This window comes from Gopherus flavomarginatus, chromosome 5, assembly GCF_025201925.1.
Source record: "Gopherus flavomarginatus isolate rGopFla2 chromosome 5, rGopFla2.mat.asm, whole genome shotgun sequence".
Lineage (NCBI taxonomy): Eukaryota > Metazoa > Chordata > Testudines > Testudinidae > Gopherus > Gopherus flavomarginatus.
In genome coordinates, this window is record NC_066621.1 from 85,916,615 (window position 1) to 85,930,709 (window position 14,095).

General features: G+C 41.8%; 1 protein-coding gene across 2 annotated transcripts in view; it reads right to left on the bottom strand.

The window, feature by feature from the left end:
- The window catches only part of PHF21A (PHD finger protein 21A), a 261,567-nt gene that overhangs the window by 188,697 nt on the left and 58,775 nt on the right, over window positions 1-14,095 (bottom strand). For both annotated transcript variants that reach the window (XM_050955342.1, XM_050955343.1), the window contains exon 3: window positions 4,540-4,694. In XM_050955342.1, coding sequence (XP_050811299.1) covers window positions 4,540-4,593 — 54 coding nt within the window. In that variant the 5' untranslated portion in view covers window positions 4,594-4,694. The remainder of the gene's footprint in view (window positions 1-4,539; window positions 4,695-14,095) is intronic.

Below are 14,095 nucleotides of genomic sequence, written 5' to 3' on the forward strand. Positions count from 1 at the left end.
AATACAATTTGTAAAGTCTCCTTTCATACCCTAAAAAAAGGACAGATAGCAGACATGCCACTTTAGTCATGCAAAGAAGCGAATATCTTCCCAAAAGTTTATATTCTTGGCCCATTTTCATCTGCTCCTCAGTGCTCACTACCTCAGATAAAGTTATGTTAAAATAACTGCTAGTTTTTAAATATACATTGTATTTAAAAATTGGAGACATTATTTTCTCACAACTTTTCATAAGACAACTTGCAAAAGTCAGTTTAACTATAAACTCTCTCTCATACAGCATTAAGTATCAACAAATATTAATAAGTTAGGATCACAATACTGCACCATCCTCCAAGTAGGCAGGAGTTCAATGTGAGAGAGAACAATGAAAGCTGGGCTCAAGTTGTTTAAAATATTTCTCTTCTCCTTTTCCTACAGATGGGGAGAAGGGAAGAGGTAATCCAGGCTCTCCCATTAATCTGCCCCAAGAGTACTAGTGGAGACCAATTCCTCTGTGAGGACAGACAAATGCAACTCCCTCTGAAGCCCCTCAACAATAACAAGTGAATTAACAAGGGCAAGGTGCTTTAGAATGAAATCAAGTACTGCCTTCCACACAGCAGCTGAAAGCACTAGTTCATAGAATCAGAGAAGCATAGAAATTTAGGGCTGGAAGGGACCTTGAGAATCATCGAGTCCAGCCCTCTAGGCTGTGGCAGGACCAACTAAACACAGACCATCCCTGACAGGTGTTGGTACAACCTGTTTTTTTAAAAACTCCAATAATGGAGATTCCACAACCTGCCTTGGAAGCCTTTAGTTAGAAAGTTTTTCTTAATAGCTATCCTAAATCTCCAGTGCTGCAGATTCAGCCCATTACTTCTTGTTCTACCTTCAGTGAACATGGAGAACAGTTGATCACCGTGTCCTTTTTGTAACAGCCCTTAACACATCTGAAAACTATCATCAGGTCCCCACTCGGTCTTCTTTTCTCAGGACTAAACATGCTCAGTTTTTTCCCTCATAGGACAGGTTTTCTAAATCTTTTACCATTTTTGTGGCTCTCCTCTGGACTCTTTGCAATTTGTCCACATCTTTCCTAATGCCAGGTGCCCAGAACTGGATACAGTACTCCAGCTGAGGCCTCACCAGTGCCGAATAGAGCAGGACAATTATCGTCCATGTCTTACACATGACAATCCAATTCACCCACCTCCGAATGATATTAGCCCTTTTTGCAGCTGCATCATGTTGTTGACTTCAGTAAGATTCCTTATCCCTTCTAGCTCAGAGTGAAGGATAGAACTGAGTCTCAACCTGAAGCATCTTTCCATTTGCAAGAAGTTATGATTCCCACTAGTGGCAGCCCTGTCCAGGACTTATTTCTGTAAGACTTTTGATCATTAGTACAGTGGGTGCTGCAGGAAAGGAGGGGAGAGTCAGTCCTAATGAGTTTAAAAGGCTACAATCATAAATATAAAATGGGGAGATGCAATGAAGGAAAAAAACACCTAGCACATTAAAGTGAGAGTTTATTTTAATAACGTCTCCTTAATATAATCACAATATTCATTTTCATATAACAGAATACTATAGCTGCCACAGGTAAGCTGCAGAATAAAGAGGTTGGAAGGTTGTACAATATGAAAAAATTTGACAACCACTAATTTCATATATTTCTAGATACGCATACATGTCCCCATAAGCAACATGGGCACAGGGAATGAGGAAAAGGAGGAATTTGTACAGTTAACTTAAATTTAATGAAGCCATCTGAAAGAGAAATCTGGGGAGTCAAAAGACTGATGAACAAAGATGACATGATGAAGGACAATTCACTCAGTGACATGTAGTGCTGGCTTCTGAATGTGCTATATTGTACCTTTTGCTGAAATATAAAATATTACCAATATATATTTCTATGCAGGATTTTTCTTAAATCAAAATTATATCACATAACTTACTTTTCCAATACACTGCCTAATGTCACTCTCCATTTGAGCTGTACAGCAGTAAACAACCATGAAGTTTCCTGAACTCCATCTTTACTTTGTTACTGACACATCTATATGCTCCTGAAAAAGTTACCTTTTAAAATGAAAAATATGATTAGTAGAAATAAAAGTGAAGACGGGGGGGGGGGAAGTCCTTTAGGCCAATTTCTTCTTTTATGGCGAGATGCTAGAGAGACATTTCCATAACTAGGGCTGAAATAAAACGTTCTGCTATAACGACACCTCTGACTTTGCCAAATCAAAACCAATTTGCCTGAAATCAGTCTTAGATCAGGGTAGAATTTTTTGGGAAAGCCTAAGGCACATTGGACACAAAAAATAAAAAAAATAGAAGATATATGGGTCCATTTTTTGAAAATAATTCTCTTCCTAAACATTATCCAACTTCTTAAAAAAGACACACAACGAAACATTAGTAGATCTATACCTAAAAATATTAGTAGCCTTTAGTAAGTACTGGTACCTTTGAGCAATTCAGGGAGAGTTTGGAATGTATGAAGGACACAATATGAAAACAGCATTCTGAACACTGCATATCAGTTGGCACATATTCTAAGAAACATGCACAGGACTGATGCATCCCTCATAACTCTGCAACAGTGCCATGGGTCATTAAGAAAGCATTCAGAACCTCAATACAAAACTTTATGAACTCCAGATGGAAGATAAGGACCTTCAAATTCCTGAGTAGTACTGTTATAGAGCATCCACCCCACACTTGCATGTAAGGGGTTAATAGTGCCATAGGCAGGCTGTGCAAAATGCAGCCAATCAGAGCGGGGCTGCAAGGAGCAGCCAATCAGAGCCTTACAGGCCCATATAAGAATAGCTGCAGAACAAAACAGGTTCAGTTGCTCCCTGGAGCTCAAGGAGGAAGACCTGGCTGCCTTGCAGGAAGAAGGAGTGCCAGCACTCTGGACAGAGCAGTGCTACTACTGGGCAAGCTAAAGAGAGCTCCTGGCTGGTGGCTAAGACTGGCATGCCAAGGACCTGAGAGAAGGGTGAAGAAGGTGCTGGAGCTGTGGAGAAGTGGCCAGGGAAATGTACTGGAGGGGAAAGAGGTTGGAGGGGATGCAGCACGTGGCTGGCATCTACAAGGTCCCTGGGCTGGAACCTGGAATAGTGGGTGGGTCCAGGTCCCCCCACATCCAGTGAGACACTGGCTGGACTGGCTCCCGGAAGGGGGAGCGCAGTGTGTGGGGAATGCCAGAGGAGTGTGTCATGACGAAGATGCCGTAGTCCTTGGAGTGATGCAGATCCAGGAGCAGGAATGACAGTGGGTGAGGAACATTGGGAGTGGACATACTGACTTGCAGAGCTGATCGCCAAGACGACCAGCAAGAGGCGATAGTATGATGAGTGGAGCCCCATCACAAGCACATAATACTAATCTGCAATTCTGGAAGCTGGTATCTGGTTTTCTTTAAATGATCCACCTGCTCCCAGTAAAAGGCCTCACGGTCTATCAGAATGCATCTAAAGCTAGAATACAGGAAAGACTTGAGTTCTGTTCCACACTCTTCCATGTTTTGGTCTTAACACTTCATAAACTTTATACAGTTAGAGCTCACAACATCCCTATGAGCTAGACAAATATAATCTAGCCATTCAAGTATTATGCTCATCGTGGTAGCTGACAAAAACAGAAGAAGTGAAGAAACTTGCTCACAGCAAGTCAGTGTCAGAGCCAAGTTTACAGTTCAAATTTTCTATAAACTTCATCACAGAATCCCATACATATCTCATTTTACTCGCATAAAAGTAGCAGCAGTTCTCACATGTCCCTCAGAGATACTAAATTAATATAAAATCAACTAACTATGTGAGTATTTTGAAAAGATAACACTACATTATGGTAGTAACTCCATAGTTATGGTTGTGACCTTACCTAATATTTGAAAAACCATTTTGACACACCTCTACTTACGTTTCTCAAACCCATACCAATCTAACTAAAATTAGCCTGTTTCATCGCAAATGAGTAACTGATTTTTATTGTCATTTACCATCTGACAGACACAGCTTAAGCATCCTAACACTACAAAATAAAGTTTCTTCTTGAGCTCAGGTGAAAGGAGGCTGTTTCTGCAGCCAAAAATCTTAGGTTCTATTTAAAATACCACAGAAGTGGCTTTCACCCTGGTGTCTAAGCCCCAGTTGTATCAGCATTCAGCATGTTCTCACTGGAACACATCTCTCCATGATTCCAGGATTTTCTCCCTATCCCTCATGTTGGCTGTACGTGCCTTTAGACCACAGAAAGACCTTTCAGCCAAAATTCACTGAAAACGCCCTCTTTAGATTGTTTCCTCAATGCGTAAGAATGTCATTTAAAAAAAAAGAAAAAATTCAGACCAATGGATTTATGAAGTATTCATTGGCATAAAGAAGCCACCGATGGTTAAACGGAAAGTTTAAAGTGTAAAGTTCTATAGCAATTTCAAAACTTAACAGGCTATTGCTATACCTGACCTTTTAGGACTACCATTACTTGCACTAAAATGTATGAGAAGAAAACTAAGAAACAAAGAATAAAACTTACCTGGTGAACCTGAATTTCCACTTTCAGAGCCTCCTGTAGAGTTTGCAACTCCATTCTCTACCTTCTCCACTCTTTCTAGCTGTCTCTTTACTAATTCCACAGTGCGTTCAGTCTCTGGCTTCAGAAAATGAAAGTTCCTTTTCTCCACACTATTGCTGTAGAATAAAGTTTTTATTTCATGGTTAACAGAAGCCAGAAATTAGGTAGTTTTTAAAAAGTAGTGATACTATAATAAAAAACATGAATACTGAAATCAAATAGACCAGAGGTCAGCAACCTTTCAGAAGTGGTATGCCAAGTCTTTGTTTATTCACTTTAATTTAAGGTTTTGCGTGCCAATAATACATTTTAAACCTTTTTAGAAGGTCTCTTTCTATAAAAGTCTATAATATATAACTAAACTATTGTATGTAAAATAAATAAAGTTTCAGAATGTTTAAGCAGCTTCATTTAAAATTAAATTAAAATGCAGAGCCCCTCAGACTGGTGGCCAGGACCTGGGCAGTGTGAGTGCCACTGAAAATCGGCACCCGTGCCATAGGTTGCCTACCCCTGAAATAGATCATCTTTCATAATAGCATCTGAATCTAATTTGCAGATGATCCTTGCAAACATAAGGAACATAACGGATTCCCAAAGGTGGCTTTCCTTCTGATCTTTTAACCTGCCCTGGAAAGTTTCTGAACTCCTGAAAACTGGCATTCTTGCTTCCTGTGTTTAAGTTTGCAGGCAGACATGTTTGCCTACAAACGCTCTACTAACATACATATTAAACTAGAACAGAATATATATTCACAGTGCTGCACGAAAGGGATTCAAACATATCTTCCCATGACATTCTGTCAATCTTAATAACCCACACAGACCTCATGTACACATGGGAATAGCCCTGATTCAGTAATCTGTTGCACTGCACTAGTGTTAATGAGAACAAGACAGAATATGGCACTAACTAAGCTCACTAAAGTTTCAAGCAGAGGTAAAACCAGGTTACCGCAATTGATGCAAAACACAATTTGCCCTTTTCTACCTTTAGGGGTCAGCACCAGCACAGCTCCACTGGTTACAGGCCACCAATTACTGAATCAGGGTTATTCCTGATTATTCATAAGTAAAGCCTCAGTCTCAAATGAATAGGATATTCATATTCTCTTCCTGCCTGACACAGGCTGGCTAGCCCTCTAAATGGAGATTGGCTCAGCCTGGCCCGTGATGGATGGCTCGACTACCACTCCCCCCAGATAACCCTGATCGTCTGGGTGTCAGGTGACTCCATTCAATTATCACACCCAGACAGGGAGGTAAGAGTTGGGCAATTTCCATAAAGGGCTGGGAGAGTTCAGCTGGGGAGAGAGCTGCAGAAAGGAGGCTGCCTCTTGTGAGGGCTCTGATTGGAGGAGGGCAGCAGGGGAGAAGCAGGCTCCTGTGGCAGAACCAGAAAAAGGCCAATCCCCAGGCAGATGACCTGGAAGTAGACTGGAAATACAGACCCAGACTGGGGGAAAGACTCCAGGGAAGAAGCCCTGAGGGTCATCGCTCAGAACAGGGTAGAAGGGTAGCCCAGGAAAAGCAGAAGACCCTTTTTGTGTTTTATGTTTTATTTAGACTAGAGACTGCTACTTAACAGAGCATCCCTAGGCAGGCCACTCATCTGGTATTAAAATTGATAGTCCTGCTTTTCTAGGGTTTGTCCTCTTCCAGCACTCAGGTGTGTATTTGTCTGGTATCAGACGTCGGACACCATTTTGAAGAGCATGCTGCTCCACCCCAACCACCGTGACCTTGTACACAAGGTCTTAAAAACAGTACTTCCATGTGGCGTAACCTCATGCACTTGCATCCAAGATCACGCTGTATCAGGGGAGCCTTTTAAAAAGTTTTTAAAAATATTTACTCTAAAATCTTCAGAACTCATTATGTATCCAATCTCTGTAGCCATTATTGACGCATCATGTGTTACACACTACAGAATACTAGGATATTACGATAGCTAGGGTATTTTTTAAATCTTTTTTTAAAGTAGAAAACCTTCATAATGGGATTTTTTAAAGAGACACTGCCAATTTAGCTTAGGTCATACATTTTATCTTTCAAAAACACCAAAGAACTATTAAAAGAATTATATTTTTAAATAAAAAATTTGAACATTTTAATTTAAACTGGATATTCCCATTAAATAAAATACAAGTCTATTTTAAAAAGAAACCGATTTAAAATTAAATTTGAAATTGTGACAGCCTATGTTAAGGCCTAAATTTACTATAATACATTGTATGCAGTGTTGTAGCAGCCATGTCAGGCCCAAGATACTAGAGAAAGAAGGGGTGTGAGTTCATAGCGTTTATTGGAGGAATAGCGCTGCGTAAGCTCAAAAGCTTGTATCTCACCAACAGAATTTGGTTCAACAGAAGCTATTACCTCACCCACTTTGCTCTCTCTAATCTATTAAGACCATTTAAAATTGAATTAAAAAAGAATATTCAAGTGGTACATGTTTACAGCTGAATTTCTGAAGAAAGTAAAACCACTGAACTAGTGGTAGTCATGGGCTAAGTACCTGGGACCAGAGTTTGTTGAAGTGCTAAACCAGTTTAAGACAGCAGTAGCCTCTTCTGGAAGCGCAGGGAAAATATTTTCTTCATGCCAGTTTAACTAGTTCAGTTCAATGACTAGTTCATTCAAAGTTAAGACACCAATTGGAAGCTGAAAAGCATGAAAGCTTGTTTTCCACTTCCAATCTATGAATATGACTGTGATACAACGGAATGAGATTTACTAGCTCTAAAATCCAGAAGACAAACTAAACAATCAGTTTAATTCACTAACAATAGTGAATGCTTTGTGCATTAAATCAGTTATAGTTTTAAATGCAAATGTTTTTAAATATTTTATAATAAAGTGTATTCATTCAGCACATTTAAAGGCACAACTTTTAATGAATAAAAAAAATTAAGTTTTAGTGCATTTTTAGTTGCCTTAGAATTTCCATCCAAATACAGCTTTACACAATCTCTCTCTCTCTCTCACACACACACACACACACACACACACACACACACAAAATCCAGTAAACAAGAAATGCATTATTCACCACTTTCTAACAATCAAAAATGTAAAAATTAGGAATCTGAATAAGTGTATGTTAAACTCTAAAGTTCCTTAATTAAACTTGTACTGTAAACTCCTAGTTTTATAAAAGCAGCACCAAATTTAGTGTAACAGCTATGTTTAATTGAAAATCAGCATGTTGTAATGGTGAGCAACCAGTTAAAATTAACCTCTCTTTAGGAAAATAGCTGAAGTACAAATGCAAAGCAAGATTAAAATCTTATTTCAGTCAAGGTTTCCTGCTTGCTGATCTAAATTATTAAAATCTGTGATTTAAATCACTTTGATTTAAAATCAATCCATGGTGATTATTAATAAAGTCAATGAGTCTTATTTTAACATTCTCTATGGCAGTTCTTAAACTTCATTGTACCGCGACCCCTTTCTGACAACAAAAATTATTACATAACCCCAGGCAAGAGGACCAAAGCCTGAGCACAGCTGCCCCAGGTGGTAGGACCAAACCCCAAGCCCTACCATCCAAGGCAGGGAGGCCAAAGCCAAAGAGCTTCAGCCCCAGGCAGAGGTCTGTAACCTGAGCCCCACCACCCAGGGCAGAAGTCTTTGGGCTTTGGCTTCGGTCCCGAGCGGTGGGGCTGGGGCTCGGGCTTTGGCCACAGCCCTATGTCCCAACAAGTCTGAGCCAGCCCTAGCGACCCCATTAAAATGGGGTCCTGACCCAGAATTTGAGAACTGCTGGCCCATGGGAAACAAACCAGGGTTGGGCAGAAAATGAAACTGATTAAGAACAGAAGTGAAATTTACCAGTCTAGTTTTGCAGTCCTAACTGAGTCAAATCGCAAAAAGTACTCGGTATATAAATGGTGTAAATATAAGTAATAGATTTTAATTCATTAATTTTCTAAGTTTAACAGATACTAGTTACAGGTAAAGTGTTCTTTTAAAAAAATGGGAGTGGGGGCTCCAATCGTGTCTTCTAGAACTGTGAATGGAAGGACCATCTGAGTGTGGCTCTCCCAGATTCTGATATTGAAGAGACAGGGCAGCTGCCTCTACAGCACCATACCCACACAGAGATTCTTCCACAGGTTTCATGAGGTTCATATGGGCGAGTAGGTGGAAATTAGGTGAGAAACTACACATCATTTCCCAGCTCTTGTGCTACAAACCTTTATGAGAAAATACAACTCTAGGCTCTCTTACCCTTTCCTCAGAGGCCCACCAGGGTTCCAGAAGGACCCATGTCCTGGTAAATTGCTGCTGATGCAACTCCAGTTGAAATGCAGTACTTGGGAGCTAAGTGGGGGTGAATGCTGAGGTAAGGAGCCTCAGAAGCACAGGGTCTTCCACAGGCCTCAGGGAATCGACCAGATTTAGGAGCAGGCCCCACAGTCTGTGATTAGGCCAATCCCACATATCCCCAACTGGATGACATGAGGAAAACCTCTGCATGGGATTCCTCATGGACATCTGCTCTCCCCAAATCCTTCATGACCACTGGAGAAAGAGATCTGAGCCATAATTTCTCTCATCAGCATCTCTTTAAACAAGAAAATCTACAAACAATTAGTATCCTGCAATAAAATATTAATCCTTTGAGTTATAGAAGTGCAAACAATTCACCTATATTCTGCCCTACTTTACATATTACATTTTTTCATCTAGAAAGGACTATTTTTTTCTTTTTAAACCAAGAAAAATAGTTTCTATTTTTTAGATTGCCTGCCAACCTTCTGTCCAAGGGGAATTTTTTTTTACAAATGAAAAGAAGAGACCAATACTGAGACTGTTGAGGCCTTCAACTCTAGTGCTTATCTGTTATTGTAGCTAGCACATACGACGGTTATGTGATTCTAAAGAATATTAAACACTGCAGATTTACACCAGCTTAAAACAAAAAAGGTGAAAAGCAGAGGAAAAATTAAAAGACTATGCTGCCAAACACAATACAGAAAAAGTAAAATCAGGTTTTACACATGTGCTTTAAATTGAATGTAAAAAGTAACAGAGCACTGGAAATATAAAGACATTATAACTACCATTAATGATGGGCTGACAGCTCAAATTCATTTGTCAAATGTGTCAGTGGGGCATGAAAAGCAAAGTTCAATTATTCTGAAAATACTCTTAACAACCTGTGTGTTCAAAATTTTTATAAAGGTTAAAATGTGTTAGTATATGCAGTACCATGCATATGTGCAGCTAAAAAGTCTGGGTCATGCTAAATCTAAATTTTCAGATTCAAACATTTCCAGTCTACTGTTTTCCTTCTGAAATAAGCAATAAATGGGTATGCATTACTGGCAATTAGTGCACATCACAGGTACACTGGGGCAGGCATGAGGTCAAAGACAAAGCCAGCCAAGAACTGCATCAGTATTTCATTAATGCACAGCTTTGCAGTCTGTTGCAATTAAAAAAGGAAAAACTGGAGGGAGAGTTAAGCAGCTCCTTAAATTTCAAAGGGTTTTGGACCAGATTCCATATACAAAGAGCTCTAGGTAAGCCCAACATTCACCTCACAGGGCAAGAGAAACTAGCAAGGAAAATTAACAACTTTCTCTAACCTTTCTTCCACTTAAGTTCACTAAACTCTTGACTTTCTCCCTCTTTCCCTCATCTCACAACCCCAGTTACTCTTTCAAAAAGAACTGATTTTGGCCCAACATTCCTTTCAATGCCAAAGCTAAACTGCGAGTGTTAAGCAGCCTATTTTATGAAGAGAAGAAAAAATAATCAGAAGTAGCTAAGGGCACAATCCAGTTCTGAAAAGGTCAGCCAGACCCACAGAAAGCAGTTTAAAACTGCCACTTTTTAATTCTTGAACCATTCTTCCAGCCTAGCTGCTGTATTTGTCAGATAGTAGCACTATTATTCTTTTCTCAAAGAAATGGAATGAGGATCCCTGAAGAAGTTCCCAATTCTTCTTTTTTAAAATATAGTTAAAAATACATGTAAAATGTTACACAGTATAAATGCTTTGCATTATTAGTAATAAAAATAATACTTACATATAGGACTGTCAATTAACCGCAATTAACTCATGCAATTAACTCAAAAAAATACACTGTGATTGAATAATAAATTGTGATTAATTGCACTGTTAAACAGAATACTAACTGAAATTTATTAAATATTTTAAAGTTTTCCTAAATATTCAAATACACTGATTTCTATTACAACACAGAATACAAAGTGTACAGTGCTCGTGTTACATTATTATTTTTTATTATAAATATTTGGCACTGTAAAAATGATAATTTTTCAATTCACTTCATACAAGTACTGTATTGCAATCTCTTTATCGTGAAAGTGTAATTTACAAATGTAGATTTTTGTTACATAATTGCACTCACAAACAAAACTATGTAAAACTTTAGAGCCTAGAAGTCCACTCAGTCCTACCTCTTGTTCAGCCAATCATTAAGACAAACAAATTTGTTTACATTGGTGGGAGATACTGCTGACTGCTTCTTATTTACAATGTCACTTGAAAGTGAGAACAGGCATTCACATGGCACTCTTGTTGATGGGGTTACAAGGTATTTATGTGCCAGATACGCTAAACATTCACATGCCCCTTCATACTTCGTCCACCATTCCAGAGGACATGCTTCCATGCTGATAATGCTCATTAAAAAAAGAGTGTTAATTAAATTTGTGACTGAATTCCTTGAGGGAGAATTGTAGGTCTTCTGTTTTACACACATTCTGCCATACATTTCATGTTATAACAGTCTCAGATGATGACCCAGCACGTTAGTTTTAAGAACACTTTCACAACAGATTTGACAAAACAAAGGTTCCAAAGCGAGATTTCTAAGGATAGATACAGCACTCAACCCAAGGTTTAAGAAAGGACAGTTACCTGTTCCATAACTGGCGTTCTTCGAGATGTGTTGCTCATGTGTATTCCACAGTAGGTGTGCGTGCTCACTACGTGCACCCGTGCCGGAAGTTTTTCCCTTAGCAGTACCTGTAGTGGGGGAGCTCCGCTGCAACCCCTGGAGTGGCGCCTCTATATCGTGCTATAAAGGGTGCTGCGCACTCTCCCCACCCTCAGTTCCTTCTTGCCAGACAACTCCGACAGAGAGGAAGGAGGGCGGGATGTGGAATATATCTGAGCAACACATCTTGAAGAATGCCAGTTACAAAGGAGGTAACTGTCCTTTCTTCTTTGAGTGACTGCTCATATGTATTCCACAGTAGGTGACTCCAAGCTATACCTGATGGAGGCGGGTAGGAGTTTAAAGGTTACCGAGGCAGAGCACCGCCATACCAAACCCGGCATCATCCTGCGTTTGGGGGACGATCGCATAGTGCGATGAGAAGTTATGGACAGAGGACCATGTAGCAGCCCTGCAGATGTCCTGAATAGGGACATGAGCCATGTAGGCAGTGGATGAGGCCTGAGCTCTCGTCAAGTGAGCCTTCACTATAGGAGGCGGGGGAATTCCTGCCAAGTCATAACAAGTGTGTATGCACAAGGTGATCCAGCAGGAGATCCGCGGAGTGGATACTGGTCGCCCCCTCATGCGCTTGGCATAAGCAATGAAAAGCTGAAGGGATTTATGGGAAGGCCTGGTTCGGTCTAAGTAAAAGGCCAGCGCTGTACGCACATCTAGCACGTGCAGGTGTCGCTCCTCATTAGAAGCATGGGGCTTAGGACAGAGGACTGGGAGGAAGATGTACTGATCCATGTGAAAAGCCAAGACTACCTTCGGCAGAAAAGCAGGGTGCAGGCAGAGCTGGACCTTATCCCTATGGAAGACCGTATATGGGGGTTCGGAGGTCAGGGCTTAAGCGCGGAGACCCGGTGGGTTGAGGTGAAAGCTACCAGGAACGCCACTTTATAGTTTAAGTGGAACCAAGAACAAGTGGCTAAGGGCTCAAATGGAGGCCCTGTGAGGCGGGAGAGCACTAGGCTCAGGTCCCAGAGCAGGACTGGGGGTCTAGCGTAAGAGAATGCCCGATCCAGCCCTTTGAGGAACTGGGAGGTCACGTGGTGTGAAAACACCGAGTGGCCCTGCAGCGGGAGGTGGAAAGTAGAAATGACCGCCAGGTGCACCCTGACCGAGGAGACTGCCAGGCCTTGGGTCCTAAGGGACAGGAGGTAATTGAGGATGAGCTGAATAGACATGGAGAAGTGGGGAAGAACCCCTCTCCCTCACCCACTTGGAGAACCGATACCATTTGGCCAGGTAGGTTCAACGTGTAGATGGTTTCCTGCTCTCAAGCAGGACTTGTCTAACCTCCTCCGAACACCGCCCTTCCTCCTCATTCAGCCACGGAGCAGCCCATGCTGTCAAGTGGAGAGCAGCCAGGTTGGGGTGGAGGAGACATCCTCCTTCCTGGGAGAGGAGGTCCGGTCGGAGCGGCAGCCTGCATGGGAGGGCCACTAAAAGCTGCATAAGCTTTACACAGGGTAAAACAGATTTATCTGGGGTTTAGACCCCATTGGGAGTTGGGCAACGAAGTATCAAAGACAGGAACACTTCTGTAAGCTGCTTTCAGTTAAGTCTACAGCTTTGGGGCACATGGTTCAGATCCTGGGTCTGTGATGGAGCAGACTAGCATGTCTGACTCAGCAAGACGGCGTGCTGGAGTCACAAGCTGGCAAGGAAAGCAGGAGCAGAAGTAGTCTTGGCACATCAGTTGGCTGTTCCCAAGGGGGTTTCTGTGATCCAATCCATCACAGATGCCATCGATGTTGACACAGCCTCAGGTGCCCATTCACACTGGTGGAGTCTAGGCGAGGCGCTGAACTGAGCTTCTGTGTCGGAAGAATCTCCCTTCCACTGATTACAGTGGAGCCATCGTCATCGGAGCACTTCCACAAGGCAGGTGACCAGGACCTGCTCCGAGAGGACGACTGGCGGGAAGGTGAACAGTACTGGTAGTACGGAGATTGGCGTCTTCCTCTAGACAATCCACGTCAGGACAGCGGACACTGCAAGCACGGTGCCAGTGCCTGAGAGCAGGCCCCAGAGGTTCTGGGCTGCAACATCAGCGATCCGTGGAGCAGAGCACTGCTTTGTCTCAGAGGATTGGCAGCACTCCACTGCCCTGAGGGGTCTTGGCAGCTGGCTTGCCCTCGTGCAGAGCCTTTAATGGTTTCTGAGGCACATGCTGCATCGGCATGCACCAGAGGATCTTGTGAAGGCGTTGGTGCCATCGGGTTTTAGGTCCCATGGCACTCCCAGGAGTCGGTGGTGGACCTTTTAAGGGGCTAAGGGCCCCGACCGGAGAGGCATAAGTGTGCAGCTCCGGAGTGGCCAGGCAACCCAAAGTGGGTCCCTTGCCCAATGACCCATGGCTAAAGCTATGTTTTATCATGAGTATTTTTAGTAAAAGTCACAGACAAGTCACGAGGAGTAAACAAAAATTAACGGCCTGTGACCTGTCCATGACTTTTACAATATACCCTAAATAAAACTTGGGGGTGGAGGTTGCTGGTGCTGAGGGGAGGGGATTGGTGCAACTTGCA